Here is a 23616-nt window from a genome sequence, read left to right as displayed (position 1 = left end):
GTTCACCATTCTGGGGCTATGTTAATGTGGAATCAATCCAGAGAGCTGAGAATAAATTTATACGAACACTTCTCTCTCTGCCACAGTCAACACCAACCTACTCTATACACATGGAGGTGGGTTTAGATTTTCTCACGGATGGGCTGAACATGGCTCCACTGATCTTTGGTTAAAGACGTGGCTCAATGAAGATCTACCATTGAACCATAAGATTATGTTTGACGTCTTATCCTTAGATCATTTTAAAAAAATCCCTTGGCTGGCTTATCTGGCGAAGGCATTTTCAGACCTGGGGAGACCTGAACTTTTCACTGCCCCCCAAGATATCAAAGCTCGAGATATTGATCTGGTCAAAAAACACTTTATGGAGAGGGCGAGAGCATCACGAGAGGAAAGGGAGCTTGTGAAACCCTCAGTTAGGGGTCATTATTTACTTGTTAACTCATTCTCCTTAGCACCGTACCTTGGTTTTGTTACAATCCCATTCCACAGGTTTCTTTTAACCAAGTTTAGATTTAATTTGTTACATTTTTATTTAGGGTCTTTTAAAACATGGGAAAAACCGGAGCTAGCTCCACCCTGCAGCTGTGACCATTTTTCATTTCAAGACACTATGCATTTTGTTATGTTTTGTGGGTTTTATTTAGAGCCGAGGAAAAAATACCTGGTACCAGTTTTGAAGGAGGCGGGTTTCACACAGGTGAGACCGGCCCTGCTCTATCTGCAATCATTGATTAACCCACGCATTACCTATTGTATGGCGAACTTTTTGGTTGCAGCAGCTAGGACAAAAAAAAGCATATTTACTAGCCCCATTGTTACCCCTTCTTTAATCTTCTTTAATTTTTTGTAGGCCTAGTTTTGTGTTAATGTATTAATGTAACTGATGGAATGGTTAAATTTTAATGTGTATGAAACGTTCCACAATTCCCTGTATGAAATGTTTTTTAATTTCTTTGTATGACTTTTAATTAAGTCGAATAAAGATAATTTGACTTGACTTGTATTAAGTGTTACCACTTTATTCCAATCAAGATGACTTCAGGTGTGCCATACTTTTGTCATAAGTAAGACTGTTAGCGTTCTAGTTGTTCTTTAGAACACTCTGGGACGTTCTGTCATTGGGCTATAGTTGGGCTACATCTGGCTGATATTTGGGCTACATTTGGGCTCTTTTGTCTCTGGTGGCCATTTTGGGAGACTGCATATCAGAATTTTTTTAATGAAATATAAGAGGATTTGAGAACTCACTCAAAATGTGCCCTAATTTTTCTTTCTTCAGCACTAATCATAATTTCTATGGCAAAATGAACCCCCTCATTTTGTTCCTTTGCAAATTAAATGTTTTAAGTGTTAACACTTTATTCCAATCAAGATGACTTCAGGTGTGCCATACTTTTGTCATAAGTAAGACTGTTAGCGCTCTAGTTGTTCTTTAGAACACTCTGGGACATTCTGTCATTGGGCTATAGTTGGGCTACATCTGGCTGATATTTGGGCTACATTTGTTTTTTTTTGTCTCTGGTGGCCATCTTTGGGCTACATTGGGCTACATTTGGGCTCTAACATATATATAGCCCAATGTAGCCCAATATATATTTTTTCAAAGTTAATTTTTGTAAAAACCACAGGAGCATATATCTTGAGACATAGCAAAGGCACATCGGGGTACCAGTCCCTACAATTTTGCCAAGTTTGGTGGAAATCCATTCAGCCGTTCGGGCTAAAAGTGAGTCCAACCGCCCTATGGAAATTAACATGGGGAAAACACGTTTTGGGACCCCCCTTTTATCTCGGCCCCCGCTTGACGGATCCCCCCGAAACTTTCAGGGAAGGAGCGGAGCGCAGCGAGGCAAAGTTAAGGAAATTTACAGGCAGATCCCTCATTCGGCGCCAAAGTTATTCCCAATAGAATGTTGCGGATTTCCTATGGAAAACGATCCTAACTATAACTACCTACTGGCGACCGCCAGTAGGTAATATATATATATAATATATATATATATATATATATATATATATATATATAATCTCATTTTAGTAACATATGATACTTTAAAAGGGTAGTGGCACCCAGCATGACTCGAAATGTTCGCCATAGGCCTGTTTAGTGCATCATGATTCATAATATGTTTCCGTTGTGTGCAGTCGCACTAATCCTGAAGGAGCCAATCCTTAAACAAGGGGTTAGTATCCCAAATTTTTAGCAGTTCTCAGCCTTCATCAAGTCCGTACAGCTAGTAGCTAAAGTCATCCATGAATTGTATTAGCCTTCGTGGAATAATACATTGCATCATGTAAATGAAATATTTAGAAGTTCTATTCTCACAGCTATTGGTAAAGCGACAGTGGGCAACAATGACGTTTTCTTAGATGCTGCTCATTTCCACACCACTGTATCTTGTGGATCAAAGAAATCCCGAGATTGCCACAGTTTGGCGAGACCTGTCTCCATTTTGGAAAATTACCAAATATGATGTGGCGTTTGCATAGCTTGGCAAAACTGTACCACCCAAACTGATCTTTTTTTGATCCCATCTCAGGAAGACGGTTCTCCTCTTTAAACTTCTGTCTAGTTTTCTATAACATGGTCCTTGCGTGTCTTCTTAGGTGATACATGTGCATCGTGTGATCATGAAGGCACGAGACAATGGATTTTCGTGTAGTCTTTTAATGTTCTACATCACATCCCTCTTTGTTCCTTTTTTAGCCACTCTTCCCAAAACACGAGATACCTGGAAGATGGAGGGCATCTCCATCCCGTCCATTGTCCGTGTAAAGAAGAAAGGGGTCTGTTTATTGAGCGCAGGCTTCCATTGCGCTCAGTAAATCTTATTCCTCTTTCTCCTTTTCTTTTGTTGGTGGCTGTTGCATACCAGTGAAAGCTCTCTGGCTCCATTAGTTTGACTCAGACATATAGCCTAACCATGGCTTGTTCTAGCTGTTAGATCTGTGACTGCGGCTACAGCGAGCCTGCAAAAAAACAGAAAGAAAAACACCATGCATTTCATCACTTTTTGATGACGTTTTGAACTTTAAACTTGGTTTATTTCACGCTCCCCTACCCATGCCTCAAATACTGATACCCTTGTAGCCACCACACACTTGTACTTTATTGTGCATTCACGGAGACCCTACAAACCAGTGTTGTGAGAGCTTGTTGACAGTGACCTTTGCTTGACCCTAGGAAAAGGCTTTGGTCGTGGAGAATCCTTGCTGCTGTGACCTACCAGAAGAATAAATGAACTGTCCAATATGAGGAGACGCCACCCTCTGACTTCCAGGAAGCCCCGCACAAGTTCCAGCTGCCTCAAACATTATGTGGAGGTTTCCTTAATGGTCTGAGCTGCCCAGGCTTCACCTTTTTCTCCTCACTTGTGTGGGGGCCTCAATTTTTGTTGGAGGGTTGGGCTTTTTGGGTTATGATTTGTGGCCTTTTTACAGCCATCAGGTCCCACCTCTGTCCCACTGACTGATCTTTGCTTATGAAAGTTGTCCCACACTTACCCAAAATGGATAATATTGCACATGTGGTCGATGTTCTTTCAAAATCTGTGGTCTATTGTGTAAATTATATATAAAAATATATAGATGCTGGCACCTTACGGTCCTCATCATAAATCCTAATTTTACCTACCATTTTCCATGAACATTAACAAAAGTAGTATTCTTAGAATTTACAGCACTGATTGGACATTGAATATGGGTTTGGTCTAGTGTGACATGCTGCATCTCACTACATCGTAGAGTGTTTGTTCGACGTTGCTTCCCCTGGAGAGTCACTTGCCCTGAGGGAGAAACTTGGTTTTGAAACTGAATTGAAATGAAAAGTTTCTCAGTGTGTAAAAATAATATATGAATGAACTTAGAGGAAAAAAGACAGGTTATTTGGATCTTAGTAACTCTGAAGTTTTGATTTCATAGTAAGTTGAGTATTTAAATTCCAAGATCCCTATCCAAGACTTAGCCAGGTTATGTCTTGCTCTGTCTGCTTAATATTTTCACATGCACTTGTACACTCCGGAGGTAATGGGTATCCTGTTTCCTTGGTGTATCCATAGAGAAGCTATTCAACGTGATAGAAGTTCTTCTCTGACCCAGCCTTGTTCTGTATTTCCTCCGTATTTTAGTTCCCTTGTTGGTGCAGCGAGGTGCCAAAATTAATAGTGTGGCATTGGAAAGCATGGCTTAGGGTGTCAATTGACCCAAGCATTGCAGTGGAAAATAACAACAAAAGACTGCACCACTTCCTGATTCCATTATTTTATTGAAGGTTGACAAAGGAGTTAACATAATGTCAAAACAGAAATTCTTACTAGTGATTGTCTGCCCCCACATCATATAGGTCTTGCCTCTCCACTCAACGATTGGTTAGTTATTCGCACCTATTCTCCGTGGGTGAAACTGCGTTACTTTCTATTTCCATGGTGAACTTCTCATGTTAGAAATTGGGTTGTTGGTTGACTGGGGTGTGAGCCCTAATGAAACAGCAACCACAATCCTAATCCGGGTAATGCACAAGCAAACTCAAAATTAGCCTACGCTCATTCTCCGGGTAGCTTGGCACAGAGCAGTCAAGCTTAACTTGGAGGCAATGTGTAAAGTATTTGTGAAACTCTTCTAACTGTAAAACAATGAAAACACCATACAAAAAGATTCCCACACCTGGTTAGAGATATGTAGCTTAATTTAATAAATGAAACAAAACCAAAATGACAAAAATCCAATTAGTAGATCCGGAGATATTGAATTTGGAAGGTTTTAGAGTAAAAAGCACCAAAAGGTGTAAAGTGCCAACTGTGGATATCTATTTGTGCTGGGCCAGGACAAAACCCAGGTTCAAGCTGACTGCCATGGAGCACAGGCCAGCTACAGAGATCCATTTAGGCCTGCTGAACGGAGTACCTTAAATCCTGGGTTATGGAGTGGTGCGTGGATCCGTGTTGAAAATGAGTCGCGCAGCCAATGCGATGCGGCCGTTCCAAGATGTTGCGACAATGTCGAGGATCACCTCAATGGGGGCTTGCGATGCGCAATCCGGAGTCGGAGATGCGGTGTGCAGTTGGGGCGGTGCATCCGTTCCGAAGAGCTGCGATGTGGAGTCGGCGTCATTGAGGCTGCTGTAGACGAGAGATGCCAGGGCCTGCTTTGAGAATGGACTGTGCAGTGGCGGTTCAGAAGGCGATGTGGGCTGTGGGGGTGGTGCTAGTCTTTGCGACTGGTCCAGTCTACACAGCAGCAGAGATTAGTCCGTTCTGCTCTGGATTGCGCAGCGCAGCAGAGGAGATGAGTCTGTTCCACTGGTACCACAGAGGCTGGCAAACCGCCTTAATCCCAATTCCACGGGTCCAGGGCTGGAGTGGAACCACTTGGCAGGGTAGATTCACAGATGATAGAGATCAGGTGCTAATGCAAGGTTGTTGGAATCCTGTTATGTCCCTGAAGTTTCAGATCAGGAGTCCAGCCAACTAGCCCTTGGAATCACTCTTGAGTTCTGGGTTCAAGTGATGCAGGTCCAGTTCTTCTCACACAGATAAGAGGGAAGCAGACAGCAGGTCAGCAAAGCAGGAGTCCAGCAGGTTAGCAATCCAGCAGAGGGTCAGAACTTGTAGCAGCACAGCAGTCCTTCTTCCTGGCAGAGTGTCCACGGGTCCAGAAGTGTATTGAAGTGGTGGTGCCCGAGGTCCTTCTTTTATGCACAGTAGTGCCTTTGAAGTGGGGAGAAGCTTCTAGAGGTATGATTTGAAATGTAGAAATGCCCTGCCTTCCTGGTACTAGCTCCAGACTAACTACAGGGGGTATGCAGCTTTTTGTTTGGAGATAAGACCTATCCTAATCAGGTGTAAGTGAGGCTGGGCCCAGCTTCTCCCTTCCATACACCCAAGCTCTCATTGTGTGTGACTGTCTAGGAGGAATTAAAAAAAGCCCAACTTACACCTACATCCAGTCTTGTCTAAGACACAGACTGCATGCAGGCACTAAATGGCTAAGGCAAGAAAATGCCAACTTTCTAAAAGTGGAATTTTCTGAATTGTAACTTAAATCTTTTTTAGTACACTGCACGGCCTTCCTTAAGGGTGACTTATATGTATTAAAGGAAGATTTGTACCTTTCAAAAGGTTTCTATTGCCATGTCGACATGGCAGGTTAAAACTGCACACACCTGGCTCTGCAATGGGATGAGACATGTTTAAAAGGCTACTAAAGAGAGTGGCGCAAGCAGTGCAGCAGGCAGACTAGTAGTATTTAATTTACAGGCCCTGGGCACATGCAGTGCACTTTACTAGGGACTTGTAAGTAAATTAAATATGCCAATATTACCATGTTTTAAGCAGAGGGTACACCCACTGTAGCACTGTTTTCGAGTGGTAAAGTGCAGAGTCCTAAGGCCAGCAAAACAAATTCAGTAAAAACAGGAGTTTTGAAGGTGAAAAGTAAGGGAGAAACCACGCCAAGGTGTAACACCTCCTATTTTACTTGACCCACGAAACTCACTCTGTCTATACCTTGAGCACTTTCATCATGTCCCTCTTGCCTGACTACACACTGTTTCACTCTCTCTATCTTCTTTAACTAGCTGCTCTCACTGACCTACAGTGGGAAGCTTGGGTCAGCACACGCCCCTACCCCATGCACCCTCTTGACATTTCCAGATGTCTATTTGTTTCTGTAAGTGGAGGAAGGTAGGCACACAAGTTGTGGTATACCTGACACGTGCATAGATTTAGCAAAGTCTTCAAGTAGGATGACTTCATAAATTACTGTAGCCTCATGTTTGACATCTCCCCTCTGTACAAACCTCCTTTCCCTCCTCCTTTGCATGCCCCACTCAATATATCAACAATTTACTTTGTTTTCTCTTGTACTGCAAACATCTCCCTCATCAGGAACATACTAAATCCTCTTCTCGTGGTCCCACCACGTCTTGTTACTCGATCTCTTCCATCTCCATTCTCCCCTCTGCCAAACTAATTTCTTTCCACACTGCTGCTGCTGAGCTCCCCCCCTCATTCATGTTAGCCAACACCTCCTGTGCACTATTCACCACCGATATCTGGATTTCGTTAACCGTACTCTACAGAAACTGCCATCATAGAGGTGTTTTCTTCCTGATATCTGCTCACTATAGTCGTCCTGCTCCTCCCTTTACCTCTCAGTAGCATTTAATATGGTTGATTATTCCACCAGGCTACCTACTCTAGACTTATTGAGCATCCGATGGACACGCAGCTGGTTCTCTATATACTTATCAGACTACTTCTTTGTGCCCCCGTGCTACATATTCCACACCATTACCCTACATCGGTTGCCATCTCTCTAGGCTCGGCCCAAAGTATGGTACTTTCCCTTTACAGCTACCTCCATTGTTCCCCCTTTGAGTTCTCCTGTACCTACCTTGCTAATGATACTCTGGTCTTCCCCTATTTGGAATGCCTCTGAAATTGAATAACACATTTCTGACTGTCTCATAGCTAAATAACTCTGCATGGTTATTCACTCTCTTATGCTTACTTCCTCTAAGAAATATTTCTTCTGCTGCCCAATCCTGTTATTTTCCATACTCCAATCTCCCTTACATGTTTCCTCACTGTCAGTCTTCAAGGAATCATCGAGTTCAGTTTGACCACATCTCCACTTCTGCCTTTACACCAGGTTCCTATTCTGACAGCCTACACATATTTTCGATTCCACTGGTCATTAGTAGGTTGGACTAGTGGTAGGGCCCCCTTGCTGGCCCCTGAAGTGTAAAGTGTGCCTTCCCACCCCAACTAAATGTTGCAGTTTTGATCCATATATTCTTTCATCTACCGGTCCCTGTACCACCATTAAATCAGTTTGCTGCCTGCAAACCGTAGTGTATCTAGCTGCACTTAACACCTACCCTCATACTTCTCTCAGAACCACAACTGTTGGGGTTTCACATAAATGATTCAGTATGCTAACTTTCCCCTCCTTTACATCCATCAGTGAGCCTATGCCCAAGCCAAAATGCATGTCCCTTACACTGGGACATCCTCCCATATGAATTTGGAATCGAATTGCCAGTGCCCATTTTCAAGCCCCTATTTTCCCCTCTTCAGAATGATGTCTATGCACAGGTAAACCCACTTATCAGCAGCCCCATCTCTTTATTGACCTCTCCCCACATGCCCTGCAATGAGAAGAGTAGTCAGTCGTCGGTCTGCTGTATAATGTTGTCCTGCTTCCTTCACAAAAATCTAAAAGTCCTCACTTGTTAGGTCATCTGGTAATAGTATTCGTGTCAGGTGGTTATTGTGGACATCCATTTTGAGGTTTCATCTAAGGTGTATGCTTCACAGAGTCAAGAAGGTGAAATGTAAGTTCTTGGATTTCATCCACCAGGATTTAGTGCACTGACCTCCGATGCTTTCAATAGGTGCTTTTATCAATGTATGTGGTCTCAAAGTTAAGCTATGTTGTTGTACAGATGGAGGTTTCGGAAAGAGGCGTTGGCTTTACATTTGTGTCTGTACTCCCTTTTGGCTTCCCCTAAGACTGTCACTCAAGCAGCAAAGGACTGGAGTAATGCTTGAATTATGAATGTGTGAGTGGAGGCATGGTGCTGGTGGTGCTTGGGAGTACTGATGGGATGGAGGTATTGGTGTTCTATTTCTTGTGTGTTTTTTCTCCACCACTTTTACCTTGGCTCCCACGTCCTAGCATGGACCTGTTTAAGAACCCACCTCTCAATACAATGAGTCTCTCCTGAACGTGTTGTAGCAGCCTATGCAACTTCAATATATTTGCTTGCTGGGGAAACCGAGCATCTGGAGAATGGTTTAGCCTTAGTAATACGCACATTCATAAAAAGGCTATGGCAAGAATCGATACCTGCCTGGCGGCCAGATCCAGAGTGTTGCATTCAGCAGGAGGCCCAAAAAGGCATACACATTTCAGTGTTCATTTTCACAAGTTAAAGCTATCAATTATCAGAATCACTGTATTCCACCTTCCATTTGCGATAATTTTTAGGGCTTTTTGCAACAAAATAAATAAATATATGTAATATATACTTTTGGGGCTCTTAGCCACTCTGCCTCATCCATTGGTCTGTTTTTGTGTCATTCACATTTTTCCTTTGCCCACTGCAGCATGGTGAAATGGGTCAGCCTACTTCAGCCATTGACTAACTTCCTGGGGAATGGCTGTATTCTGCCCCTTCACAAACAGCACAAAAAGAAATTCAGATCTGATATTTATGGAATTCTTGTGTTAAATTGATACTTGTTTTTTTTTGTTTTTTTACAGCTGTACCATAAATTATCACTAATTCATAGCACAAAATAATTGAACTTTAGGTGTAGCACACAAAATCTAGAACAATTTGGTTACTTTTTTATGTCACTGTGAAGATTTCAACCGCCTAATCCCAACAGTCGTCCTTCCACGACTCCTTTATTACTCCTCGTTCTTTCCTTCCCTATTCCTAGACTCCCCCACTTGTTTTATCTCCAAATATATACACCCGCCATCCTAGTTCTGCCACTCTTGCGTTCCCGACTTCCATTTTTCTGATGCCTACGCTGCCTCTGTACCTTATTTTTGTTGTAATGCCTCATTGTCCTCGGTCTTTCTTTACATTACACTTTTTGCCTTTTCTTCCTCTCCCTTCTTTGTAAAGTGAATTTTGCGCCTAATATAGGAAGTTAACGTTAGTCAAACCTTGCTTTTCTTTTTTCTTGTAGGCAGTTACTTTGCCAGCCATTTTATCATGGGAGGAGAGAAGTTTGACTCTACACATCCCGAGGGTTATCTGTTTGGGGAGAACAGTGATCTCAACTTCCTTGGAAACCGACCTGTTGTGGTACAGTGCATCTGTTCACCTATGATTCTTCTGCAAGCATGATTTCTTTAAAGTGTGACAACGCTCATCCCTTGCAAATATGTATTCTTTCTCAGGGGCTAGGAAATTGGTGCCGTCATCTGCACGGCACCAACCTGCAGTGGTTGGATAACTCTTACCTGTGGATTCTGATCAGCTATGTGGGCTCTTTGTTGATATTTTATGTAACACGTGCAAATAAGAGTTGGATTTAGAGTAATTTGAGGGGTCAGAGTTAGATTTAAGGTGAGGGTTAAAGCTGAGGGGAAGAAAGTACAGTAATACATTGCTTTTAAATGAATGAATGTAGATAGTCATTTTTTGTTAAAAAGGACTTCGTTGTAGCAGTTTCGTTGTTGCACAAAGTAATGTTAATTGGAATTTTAGTTGCTAGGGGCTCGTTATAGGTATTTTTCTTTACTGGTGTTTCTTGGTTGAGGTATTTTTTGTGATGACACACCTTCACGTAGTTCATTCTTTACACCCTCGCCGGATAGTCTCTTTTGCCTTCGGATCACGCTTGGGTAAGCTTCTTCTCACTGTTGTGGAAACACTGGTTTCTAAAAGGGTATTCAGCACTGCTGGACCTAAACAGCAGATTTCAGAGTTACCCGGAATGGGACCCAAAACTCCTCACACTGATGACACTCCACTGACTACCACCGAGATAGTCTCTCACTCGCCAAAACCCTGAAACTCCTGCAATAAATTCAAATGGAACACACTTAGATTTTCGACTCAGTTCCACATATTAAAAATCTACTCTGCATCCCTAGAACATTCTGGAAATCAGAGGTTACACACTACTTGTCAAAATGTGAGGAGGGGGAAGAATGGAGCCTACAGTGGTACCAGCTCCCTGTCCTCAACCACAGTCTGACAAGTCACCTGGATCCTATACGGGACACATTGCTGCATTGATCTGTTCTCCCATCCACATTAATGAAAGATGTCTAGTTCCTATAGGAGGCAGACACTTCACCCCTGGTTCCTCCCTGAAGAAAACCTTTGAGTAAGAGAACTCCGAAAAGCTGTGTTATATCAAAATATCGGGTTCTGTTTTGCAAGGTTAGCGGCAGTAGCAAGAAGGGAAAACCTCCTGTCCAGGCCTTACTTTCAGCCCTCCATATCCTTTCATTGGTGATTTTGCAATGTTGAGTGCAAGACACCTTATTTATTCAGACCTTGATTTGATGTGGCTAAGAAGGACTGGTACCTACATTATTGTTAAGGTTAGACATTTACTTGATGAATCTATCCCTAAGCTTGAAGCAACTCTAACCACATCTTCTTTCCCTATTCCTGTGGATCTGCCATGTGGCCCATTATAGGCACCGTAGTCGTACCTCCAACCGCCTTCCGCCTTTCCCCTTTCCCCTGTCATGGGTCCAACACAGATACATTTGTTTCTGATTGTGATGGATATGTTCAATAAGAAGATGCATCATTCTATGGAAGCTAAAGTGGCTGAGGGCTCCCTCAGCCTGAGCTTCACTGGCAGACCAAGAGTAGTGTGGCAATGCTAACCTGTAGGAGCAGAACTCCAGATAATGGACCTGGGTAGAGAGGAAATCTCGTTGTGTACTAGCAGTGATTTAAAATCCGGATGGTTATTTAAGCTTCCCTGAGAAGAACTGTACCTGCATTAGTGTGTATCCATAATGTTCCCAGGCGCTCAGGAGGAGGATGAGATTACTGCATGACGTGTTGAGCGCAGAGGATACAGTTACAATCACGGTGTCCTAGCATTTTGTAATGGCAGTTCAAATTCTTCTTTCAGGTACCACTCAAGAAGAATGTATTTCGGTATAGCGCTTGCTGCCACAGTTTTCAATTTGTAGCACTGTACAAAGTAGGTGGTTTCGTTTTACCGATCTAAGAACGATAGGAGGATACGTCTATCCAGAAAGAAAGATTCCGGCTGCTGATCTGCTGGCTTCACTGGTTCCCCCGGCCCCCTTCATCCCCCCCCCCCCTTTTCAGCAGATGCATTAATTAAGCGAACTTTCATATAACCCGATGCGGTGGGATTAGATGTACAGACTTACTTTTCTCATCCCTGTTATGCAAGCACTGCATTTGTAATTCGGTGTCTGTAGAGCAGATGAAAGGCAGGAAACCTTTGCAAAGCTGTGTTTGTCGGGTGCTATCATTGTCTGATGGGGATAGGCTTTAATCTGTGTGAAGAAGCCGCTGGCAGGATAGAGGTGGAATCAACCATACCAATGTCCTTTAGTCGAGAGATAAAGAACGTATGGTCCATATAAAGAGAGATATAAAAATATAGGGACTAAAATGCTACTGGAAAATTATGAGCGCAATCAGAATAAAAGATACATTGATATTGGATCAAAAACGGTTACTTATCAAAAACAGCAAATAGTGAAATGGAGATAAAACATTTCGTTAACTCAACAGTCAGTAGGTCCAAGGGAAGTGCTTAAAATAATGAACTTTCCGATTTCCGGACAGGCGATGCACTGGCCAGGTCGGCTAGCAGCAGAGAGTCGCTTGAGTTAACACCTGGGTCCTATGTGTTGACGCTTCGGCCCCTGTAAGGAGGTCTACAGGTTAAGGTCCTCGGACTGGTAGGCGTGTGTTAGGGTCACTGCACGGTCAAAGCGTGCACTCAGGCCGGTGCTCTATTAAAGCCACTGTATGCAGCTGCTTTACGGCACTGGCCTAAAAAAGTACCTTGCTACTATGGGAAAGAAAGCAACCATTTTCTTAAGCTACCGATTCTGACATACGTTTTTCTGGCAGCAGAAAAAACGTTTCTCTTCCATTGGCCTGTTATTATCATTCACGCTTTTCCTCCGCCCGCCTCCGTCTACAGCATGGGGCAGTGAGTGAGTCAACCCGTTTCACCCATTGGCTGACTCTTTCGGAAGTGATGGCGTTCTGTTATTTCACAGGAAGCACATCCACACCACAGTAGTTTCTTTAATTGCCAGGCACTGCTATGGCAATGTGCTTTATTAGACTCAGAAATATTTTTGCATCTAACCAATGTTTTTTTTTGTGTTTAGATGGATGAGGGCCTGCAGCTTCCCCAACGAAGTTTTATAGAACCATGACAAACAAAAAAGCATTGACAAAGCCAAAAAGATGCAGGCCAATTCCGATCTGTTAGCTTTGCCAGTACCTGTTTTTATTGTTGTGTACTGGATTATTTATATATTTTTAAACTCTTTTTATTAGTATGTTGTCAGTGAAAAAGGGCAATGCATGAAAACAGTCTGATACTTTGAAGCACACCGCACATATGTTTGTTCCCCATATTATAAACTCTACGGCCACTGAAGACCCCTCTGCATATCAGGACGTAAAGGCACATTAAGTGCCCTTTCTCCCCTTTTCATTCACAGTTTCTCCCATCAAACAAAACCCCAAACTTAATTTAGCTATCTCGGGTCATCTTGCCATAAAGGGGGCTTATCCCATGTTTCAAAAGTCTCCCCATGGACCCCACACCTTCTCAGGTTTGTAAAGATAGTCCAGTGCCTTGTAATAAACATACTGTTCTGCCAGCATGCACCAGTCCATGTGAGCTGTTCATTGTTCCACCCCGGAACTTCTCAGCTGTCCCACAATCTAATAATAATGTCCCTCCTAGCCACCATTAGTGCCATGTTGCACAGAAGTAGGGAGTGCCTAGGCAGTATCTTGTCTCCCCTATATGCCCAATACAGCCAGCGATGGGCCAAGTCGTATGTCCTCCTCCTCTAGTCTGCGGCTCACCCCAGTCCAGAAAGGATGAAATCGGGGACAGCCCCATACGGTATGACGCAGTGTGCCACTCTTGCCACAGCCTCTCAGGCAATACTTGGCTGTCCTACGCATACACTATAGAGTCTAGTCATCTGAAGAATGCTCAAAGCAGAATTTTAATTTGCACAACTCGAAACCTTGCCCTAATTGCAAATTCTTTAGGGTGTGGACAGGCTTCTCCCCATAAGTCATCTTGTCATCTTCCAGTACCCCCAGTCTTGTTCCCATTTCTTCTTCAGTGTGTCCGGGAAGGGGGCTGGATTAGCACTCGCAAGTGTTCTGTAGATCTCTCATATTGCATGTCTGTGTAAGGGAGCTGCCAATATCCTATACTCCAGGAAAATTCTGCCTCTACAGCTTATCCCATACTTTCCCAGGGCATGATTCACCTGTGCATACCTATATCACTGGCACTCTGCCAATTGCTATTGTTTCTGAAGCTCTTCAAAAGGGAGAAGTCCCTGCGTGTCCATAAGTCTCCCAGTTTAGATATAGCCAACATGTCCCATTGTCTTTTTAACTCTTTTAAGTCTGCTAGACTATTGGTATCCCACAGAAGGGTTTCCAGTGTAACTTTCACCTCCCAACCCAGCAACCGCTTAGCTTGTTTCAGTATTCTCAACTACGGTGTATGTTGGGCTGAACGGGCATTGCCATACTGTCTAGATGGGCACACTGGTCTACTCCGTGCCGGCTCCTGCTGGTCCGCGAAGGCCCAGTAATTCACCACCGGGAATTGCACTGCCCAGTCATACAATTTTAGGTTGGCTACAGCTATTCCTCCATCATAGGGGTTCCCAGTCAGGGTCTCCAGCGATATTCTCTTTGAACCTCTATTCTCCTGGACTTAAGGGGCATAGGTGCCAAAGTCCAAGAAACCACCAGCAGCTCTGAACTACCAGCCCTGGTGTATCTATGTGAAGAGGTGCTGGTCACGTTAGTAACCCTGAGCGATACGCGGTAGAGTCAATGAAGAAGTACCTGCAAAAACAAAGGCTGCAAGTGGGGACTGGGGAACCAGCCCAACAGACTCCACAGAGGGGGCTTGGCATCTGAGGGTCTTTGTAGCATGAAGATAGTCGGTTTACGTAGACCAGGGCTGGGGGGCTCTGGTACAGAAGTGTGTTGTCTGGTGGGCCGCTCGAGTCAGCGGCTCTCATTTGGTTTTGATGACCTGAAGAGAGAGGGAGGGGGCCAGACTGCAGAGCCACTCTCGATGAAGACCTTTAAGATCCTGACGTCCTTTGTCGGCAAGTCAGTGTTGACTCTTGTGGTGTCTGGGATGGACACAAAACAAGTGTTGGTGTGTGCAAGGACTCTAGTACCCTGTGCATTCATGCAGGGAGCCTCCGGAAAGGCTCAGAATCTCAATACTTGGGGAAGCAATGGGGCTGACTTCCTGGGCTCTTGATGGCCTCCTCCAGGCGAGTTGCTCCCTTGGTGGACCTAGTGGTCAGCAAAACAATGAACCAGGTCGATGCGGTCAGTGCCCGCAAATGCAGGGAAGTGGCCCCTTCACCTCAATGGAGATGCTACTTGCTTGGCAAAGTACTGGACAGTCCTCCATGGGTTTGAGGAGGCTGTTAAGTGGCAGGATGAGTCATTTCTTGCAATTGTCGAGAGAGCAACAGTTAGGCAGGGTTTGGCATCAATTTCGGTGCTGGGCTACAGTTATTGCGTTGTTGGCTCTTCTTTGTCCTTCTTCTGTTCCCAGATAGACTAATCTGAGTTCCTGGTGTCAGGGGGCCAACCAAATACTGAATTTAGGGACGTTAAGTTTAGTGTAAGGTAGTAGCAAATTGGGGGTGACCATGCCCCCTATATGCCCACTTCCTGGGGAGAGTGGACATAAACCGGACCCAGAATTCCTACCTTCACCAAAAACAAGTAGGTGAAACCCTTCTTAGAGTGTCCACTTCAGGTGGTCCACCTAGCTTGAGAGTGCAACGCGCCTACTGACTAGCTAACTTTCCTGCCTGCTCTGGTGCCAAATGGACCCCAGGGCATGGGATGGCATTCTCCAGTTCTGGGAGAAGCTGAGGTCTCATATCTGAGGCGGCAGAGGCTTTAAAGCCTCTGGCCTTGGTATGTTAATTCACTAGCCATCCTGCTACAGGAGGTGTGGTCACCTTCCTTTGGAGCAGGCATTGTTCCTGACTTCTGAGAACATTGGCTCTTCTGAGTAGGGGTCAGAAACTAATCCATGGTTGCATGCTGGAAGAGTCCACTCAGCCAACATGCTTAAAGACTGGTAGGTTTCAGGAGGTACCTCTAAGGTGCCCTCAGGGTGCATGCCATAATAAATGCAACACTGGAATCAGTGTGGATTTATAAAGATAAAGTGTTTCATACCAAACACCATAACTTTCAGTGCAGCCATCATGTAGTTGGGTCACTCGTGATGACCAGTGACCAGCACATGGTCTCAAATTGGCTGTCTGAACACTTGCAACAGCCATCAATGGAACTAGGCATCACAGGCATGAGGAGCCCATGCAGATATGCCCTCGCATATTATATAATGCTCTTTGCCTTAGGGCTGTAAGGCCTTCCGTAGGGGTGACTTACATATAGCATATACAGTGTCTTTAGTCATGGCACACAAGGAGTTGGACTGTGTATTGTACTGCAGTGCACAATGTGGCAAATAAAGCCATGATGGGAGGACTGCTTCATCCATAGCTTGGAGTGCCATGCAGGGGGCTTGTAACTAGACCCTAGCTGCCAGTGGACGCAAGTCCAAGGAAATGAGGGAAGGGCACAGAATCATACAGTGAGGCCACAAAATGAGGCATGGGAACAGTTTTGAGTTTGGGCACTGTTGCCGATTTCCATTGTATTAACACTACCTTTCTTCACATTTCTGTAGTTTCCATATGCAGCTCCCCCACCACAGGAGCCAGTGAAAACCCTGAGAAGCCTCATCAACATACGGAAGGACACGCTTCGTCTGGTGAAGTAAGTTGCCCCCTCTATCCTGTCTTTACTGTCCTGTACCATTCCTTGTGCAATGTCTGTGTTTTTACATCCCTCTTCAGTGAGACCACATTGCTAGTCTCATTATTCATTTAGCAGGTCATGAGTGCGATAGATCAGCAAAGCTGTTTAAGGGCACAGTTCTTTTATTGTTCTATCACTGAATGACTGAGGTTCATTGGCATACATTACATATGGATATTTGTAGTGCTAATAATCTGCATTAGTAAAGAGGTATGGTTTTTCTAGGAAGTAGCACACATACAGAGGTGCATTTGCTGAGATGTGGCTTATCTTTCTTCTGAACAAGAATAGGATATGCTTGTGATATTTGAGGTATCTATCGGAACTGGTTTCAGGTTCTGGAATAAGACATTTAGGGTGTGCTGCACAGGTCAAGCTCAAGGGGCACAGCATAGCCTTCTCGTGAGTCCCAGTAGGGCATAGCAGTGGTTTCTCTGTAATAGAGGAGCATCAGCACAACAATGTGCACATACCTGATGGGTTGGCAGTGAGCTGTTATTGAAGAGTTGTATGTGGGTTCTGTAACTGGAATGGGAAGTAGTACTGCTGTCTGCTGTATTAACAACAGGCCTCGAAAAATCATACAAATGTTACTAGACCTGCAGGTCTAGTGAATTAAATAATTTACTTGACCTATTTGTAATGCTCTTGACCCATAAACTTGTTTGAAATGATATGATCATGGGCAAATATTGTAAATCATTGAGCCACCACACCATTTTTTTCATTATCACATACGAGAGCACCTTCAAATGTGCGTGTTCAGCATGTCTGCTGTACAAAAACTCTCTTTATGTTTGATTTAATAGACTACACTTTTCTCCATATATAATACAAATCTAGCCACATATAGGATACACAAACATGGTACCTGACTTTCTTCCTAGTTCACATTACCGTTCTGGTTTGTTTTGCTCCTATTCAACTCTGTTTGCATGCCACTTCTTAATTACAAAAACATTTGCTTTCCTAATTCCTAATACATTTTTAAATATTTGTAATAATAATTTGCAGGCTATTTATTCAAAAGTTATGTGTTAGAGAAAAAGAAATTACATCTTCAGACAGCTCACTTGACAAAAACCTCTAACTCTAGTAAGAGAGAGAAAAATAAACTCAATTTTTCAAGCAGCAATTAGTAAAAAGACAAACTGACATTTGACCTCTTTCCTTGAACAGAAAGCAAATGTGTCCAGATAAAAGCAAGATTTAATGGCAACTTTATTGCTCATTCACATTCTGAATGAACAGAACACCCGTTCCTTTCCAGCCCAAGTTCACTGGCCAGATGGAACTAGTAGGTGCTAGAAATAGCTCGGCCTGATAACATTTTACTTTTTCAAGGCCTGAACAGACATATCTGAGACATCCAGCCCCAGATTCCTTACCTTTCCCAAAGGTGTCAGACTGGATCTAAAAGATTTTTCGTGAGCAGTGTGCCTACGCTCCGGTATGTGGCGTTGGCCAGCTCTGCGTTGGCCGAGACAGAAGTGACGTCCGCTTTGCATATATAGGCGCCACCTCGGCATGTTGTCATCAGTTCTTTCTTTCCACACCAGCCTTCGCTGATCTGAGAGAAGAGCTATCCTTCTCTTTTTTGAGGTTTCCTCCTGGTGTGTCGAAGATGCAGTGGCGTCACTAGGGGGGTGCGGGGGGTGCGGACCGCACCAGGGGACACCATCAGATGGGGTGTCACCAATCTGGTTACGCTGTGTAACACAGCTCTGCAGCCTCGTCTCTGCTCTGCGGGGACGATGGGTAGATGATGTCACTTTTTGCTACTCCAGGCACGGTAGTGCACTGAAGTACAGGCAGGAATTGTGTGACAATATCACGGTGGAATAAGGATGTCTGTAGGATAACATCGGGAGCAAGTGCAAGTCAGGTCATTACAGCCTCTGAAACTTTCAAACTGAAACGCATTTTGGCAATTGTGTCGGAGCGGTGATGACAGGCTCAGGGCCCTTTTCTCCATCGAAACATGTGTCCCAAACTTTGACAAGGGCATCCACACGAAACAGGGCAACTGGAATTGCGCAGCTATAGGCAGCCAAATTAAGCAGGAGGATTGGTTTAATTATGGAACAATAAAGTCCAATTATGTGACACGTTATGTTGCAGTATTATTTTAGCACACACTGATAGTGTGTGAACTCTGAACAATTATTTAACCTTATTCCTACCAGTTTAAGATATGAGCGCATCAATTAGCCGCAAAAGGTGACAAGTTAACCATTGCAAAGGGTCTGCCACCACAGCGTGCCACCCTATGTGTCGCGCTTTCCTTAATATCTATAGATCCTTTCCAGCTAAAAGCATTTTTTTATTCTATCAATAAGTCAGCAGAGTGTGAATTATGCGGCAATTGCAGTAAATCCATTTTATGTGGTATAACGCAGAAGTTGTTGAATTCGGAAATTCCAGGTTACCTGCGCACAAAGCACTATCATCCTATGTTCGTTTCTGGTTTTTCAGGCTCCTTAATCATATTGAGATTCATCGTGGGCCCTTTTTTTTCGAAATGTTGACAATTATTTTATGTTTTAGATGGGAATCTCGTGTAATATCAGATTTGCCTTCTTTTACTTATCGGGAGCCCCCATCCCACTACTTCCTTTAACACCACTTTTAACCATTGATGCTTAGCACTTACCTGCTCTCTTCCTACTTGTTCACATATATATAATTTGATGTATTTACAATGAGATTCCTGTACATTCCTTGCCTTCACATAAATATTTACCCTTTATATTTAACATAAGTTATTGCCTTATGCTACAACTTTCCTCAGCTATTATCAGGGCCACTGGAATTATGCGGCAGGGGAGGGCCAAATTATGTAGCACAGTTGAGTAAATTATGTGGCAAAAAAGGCAAATTATGCGATTTAATGCAGCATATTTTTAAATGGTATTTCTTCATTAGTTTGTACTTTTTACACATGTTAAAACTGTCTGGACTGTTGGGTGCACATAATTAGTACCAGTTTAATACCCAAATATAGCAATAAGCAATAGAAAGGTGACTAGCCAACCTTTGCAAAAGACCTTCCACAGCGTGGCAACACGTGCTGCTACACTGTTAGGAACTGGTGAACCATTTGAGCTAGAAACAATTGTGTTTAGTTAAAATCTGCAGATTATGCAGCAGATGATGGATTATGTGGCAAATGCGGCAAATCTATAACTATGTGAAAATCGCCACGCTGCACAATCCCATAATTCCTGTGGTCCTGGCTATGATCCTTACCATTAATACTTATCCGTTCCATTTCTGTTTGTATATTCCGTTTTTATATTCTCCTTTTTCGTTAAACCAATCTTTTGTGTTCTATGGTAATTGACCCAAAAAGAAGTCCCTCATCTCACATACGTTACATTGCTCCAAGTAAATATGTGCATGAAGCCTTATTGTCCTCCGACTATAAAAATGCTTGGCACTGACCTACGTCCTTTATCGAGCACACACTGCTTGACTGTGAGGTGAAGGAAATTCCTGTTGGTAAGCAGCCTGTCAAGCACAACCAAACTGGAGGAATACCAACTAAGCATGAATCACATGTCCAAGAATATCCAGCACTGGCTATACCAACACTCGGTGGCAAACGCTTGAGAGACAGTGAGTATCAACACTATTGAGGACTGCATTTAGCATAATGCCTTGGGAGTTCCGGTGCAGGCAATATGCTCCCCTGCCCAACAGTTTAATTTGTTTTAGTGAATGAACCCTGGGGATGTTCCTGTGTGCTTCCATGCGGTAAGTCGTGAGGGGGTGACACCATGAGTTACCCGCACCGGGTGACACCAACCCTAGTGACGCCACTGCGAAGATGTAATTGAGAAAGACAGGTTTTCAAACTTTGTGGCGCGCGTCACTTCATCATTTTTTTTAAACATTTTTTTTATTAATTTTCAAACAGCCAACACAGTTGATCAGCAATGCAATATCTATTGGATAAATGACAATACAATTTAGCAACAACCGCTTCACACTGTGTCCCCTGCCCATATCCCTCCCCCTGCCACCGGTGTGCCTCAAGAGCATGGTCCATTAACTTTGGAGGTGCATCAGAATCTAATACAGTAGTAAATGTGATCCAACAGTAATACAGTACAGGGCATAACGTTTATTTTTAGAGGTCACCATTTGTCTCAATGATCGTATCCCGGTTCATTCCCCCCCGTGCCAAAGCGACAGGTTGATCTCGCCAGTCCTCTAGGCCTGAACCCTCCTCTGATTCTGATTCCGGGGCCTGCAATATTGTTACTAAGGCCTCCCATGCCCTTGCCGCCTCCCATGCCTTATCATTATTATTTCTCAGGGCCTGCTGCAGCCTAAGTGTGCCTTCACTCTGCGCCCATTTGAGCCATTCCATCTGCCATCTCCCTACGCCTGTCCCCCTCGCTGATTTCCAATGCATTGTGATTTCCCTCTTGGCTAATACAAGGCCCAGGTATATAAATGTACTTGTCGCTTTCGTCTTAGCTGTATGCGGGAACCAGTGCAGTAAACATATGCCCAGGTCTTGCTCTAATGTCCGGTCAGTTATATTACACAGCAGTTCCAGCACATCCTTCCAATATGATCCTAAACTCGTACACCCCCACATCATGTGCTGGAAGTCGGCTCCCTCCAAGCTACATCTCGGGCACTGAGCAGCTGCCGCATTAAAATATTGATTAAGCTTGGCCGGCGTCAAATGCGCCCTGTACAGGACATAGAATTGTACCAATTGAAATCTAGCATTCCTTGTACACTTCCAGGCTCGTCTAACCAGCTGGGCCCATGTTTTTTCTGGGATTTCCCTGCCAATGGCTAGTTCCCACTTCCCCAGCAACGCGCGCAATGGCTCTAGGGCCTCAGTCAGCATGCGCTTGTAAAGGCACGTATTGGCCTAACAGTTTCCGCCGCCATTACCACATACTGGCACACCATTGAGGTCCGTGGTTCCGACAGACCCATCCCCCAATAACGCTGCATAGCCAAAAGAAGCGCTGAATGCAGCAAATAATCCCCTTGCGGAAAATCATATTTATGTTGAAGGGCCTGAAATGTCAACAGAGTTTCATTTTCGTAGAGGTCTCCCAGCACTTGTATTCCCAGATCTTCCCAGCGCCGACCAGTCCCCGCCATGTGGTAAAGCCGTGCACATACCCAGCGGTATCTCCAGAGCATACGGGTGAGTGAATCCGATTCCAGCACAACCGCAGCGTCCTCTCTTCAGCAGTAAGCGGTTCAAGACGCATCTTCTGCCGAAGCACTATAAAGGACAAAATATATCGCGGGATCCATCGCCCTACAGGGCCGTCCGGGCCCCGGAACTCCAGAGCCACAGCTTGGGTGAGCCACTGCAACTGCGCTGCTAAATAGTACCACTCAAAATCTGGCACTTCCTCGGGTGGGGTTCGGGGAGCTTGTCTACAGGGGCTATTTGCCTCCTACGTGGGTGGGTGTTGGAAAGGGGGGGGGTTCTTCGTGGTTGAGTGGGTAGTTGGGATCCCTTGGTATGGTTGGTCTTGGGCGCTCTGTTTTGGGCCCGAGGTCGCCCATGCCGCGACAGATACTTCTGTGTTCTATGAGGTATAGGGGTGGGGGGCGGGAGATGGGGGACGGGAAATTAAGGGGGGTGTTCTGGGGGGGGTGCAGGTGGGGGGGTGGAGGGAGGCTGGTGAGATGTGCACGTGATTTTTAATACCATGCTAGTACTGGTGTTGTGTATTCAGGCCTGCTGCTGGGTGCTCTTGCTTTGTGTTCCCTGTGATCATGGCTGACGCATTAACTCCAGGGCCCCCGGGGGCGCATATTGAGCTGGAATGTTAGGGGAATGTTGGATAAAATTAAGAGGGGTGCCGTCCTGCGATGGGCGAAGAGGGAAGGGGCAGATGTGCTGCTACTACAAGAAACGCATATGATGAGGACGAAAGTACTTAGTCTGCAGCGATTTGGCTATCAGCAGGTTTTTCATGCGGGCTTTTCGAGGGGCTCCAGGGGGGTCGCCATCTTGGTCCATCGACGGTTGGCTTACACTCATGAGAGGCAGTGGCTGGACCCGCAGGGTCGGTATATCTTTGTGAAGGGGACGGTGGGTATGGAACGTGTTGTGTTTGGGAGTGTTTATGCCCCTCCCCCATTGCAGTGGTCCCTGGCTGAAAGGCTGTTGCGGTGTGGGTGGAAATCCCGGAGTCCCTGGCAGTGATGGGAGGAGATTGGAATGATGTGCTGGATGCGAGTGTGGACCGCCGGAGGCTGCAGGAGACACTAACGGTTGCTACCCCCACCCGGTTGTGTGCGATGGTAGACGGGATGGGCTGGGTTGATGCTTGGCGACACTTGCATGCTGCGGCCCGAGAGTACACCTATGTTTCAGCCGTGCATGGCTCCTTTTCGCGGCTGGATTGTGTGTTTGTGCCCTGTGAGTATTTGAGCAGAGTGCGAAGGGCGGCTATCCTGCCTAGGGGGTTGTCCGACCATTCCCCAGTGGCCGTAGATATTGAATTGTACAAGAGGAGGCAGCCGTTTCGGTGGCGAATGTCCTCATGGCATCTTCAGCAGGCTGACTATATCCATCATATGAGGGGGGCGATAGCCCACTATTGGCAGGAGAATCTTGGCGCGGAGACCTCAGGTGACAGTCGTCTGGGAAGCTATGAAGCCCACGTTGCGGGGAGTGGACATCGCGTGGTGTGCAGCGGCTCGTCGCCGACGCAGGGCCGAGTGGCTTCCCATGCAAATTCTACAAGAAATTCAAGCTCCAATTGGGGACCCACTACAGGGCTGTATTGGAGGCAGCGCGGGGGCTGGGTCGGTTGCCAGCAGACTGGCGACACGCTGAGGTGGTGGTGTTCCAGAAACCGGGTAGGCCGCCTGCTCGACATGATTCGTATCGCCCCATATCGTTGCTTAACATTGAGGCTAAGCTGCTGGCAAAGGCGTTGGCGAACCGGCTTCTCCCCTACGTGGCTGATCTGGTTCATCCGGACCAGGCCGGCTTCATGCCGCAT

At 45.0% G+C, this 23616-nt stretch overlaps 1 protein-coding gene and 1 long non-coding RNA gene across 7 annotated transcripts in view; one reads left to right on the top strand and one right to left on the bottom strand.

The window, feature by feature from the left end:
- The window catches only part of LOC144770238 (uncharacterized), a 1037372-nt gene that overhangs the window by 103923 nt on the left and 909833 nt on the right, over positions 1-23616 (bottom strand). Inside the window, exon 4 of one of the 2 annotated variants that reach the window (XR_013598843.1) lies at positions 2858-2973. The exons of the other annotated variant lie outside the window; for it this stretch is intronic. This is a non-coding gene — a long non-coding RNA (uncharacterized LOC144770238). Of the gene's footprint in view, positions 1-2857; positions 2974-23616 lie in introns of those variants that run through there. 2 annotated transcript variants of the gene reach the window in all.
- Positions 1-23616, top strand: part of RNF157 (ring finger protein 157) — a 626725-nt gene that overhangs the window by 140393 nt on the left and 462716 nt on the right. For all 5 annotated transcript variants that reach the window (XM_078654581.1, XM_078654580.1, XM_078654577.1 and 2 more), the window contains exons 2-3: positions 9708-9826; positions 16485-16573. In XM_078654581.1, the coding sequence (XP_078510707.1) occupies positions 9708-9826; positions 16485-16573 (208 nt within the window). The remainder of the gene's footprint in view (positions 1-9707; positions 9827-16484; positions 16574-23616) is intronic.

The sequence above is a fragment of the Lissotriton helveticus genome, chromosome 7 (genome assembly GCF_964261635.1).
Source record: "Lissotriton helveticus chromosome 7, aLisHel1.1, whole genome shotgun sequence".
NCBI lineage: Eukaryota > Metazoa > Chordata > Amphibia > Caudata > Salamandridae > Lissotriton > Lissotriton helveticus.
Note: the sequence above shows the minus strand (reverse complement) of the source record. Positions and strands in the feature narration are given on the sequence as shown.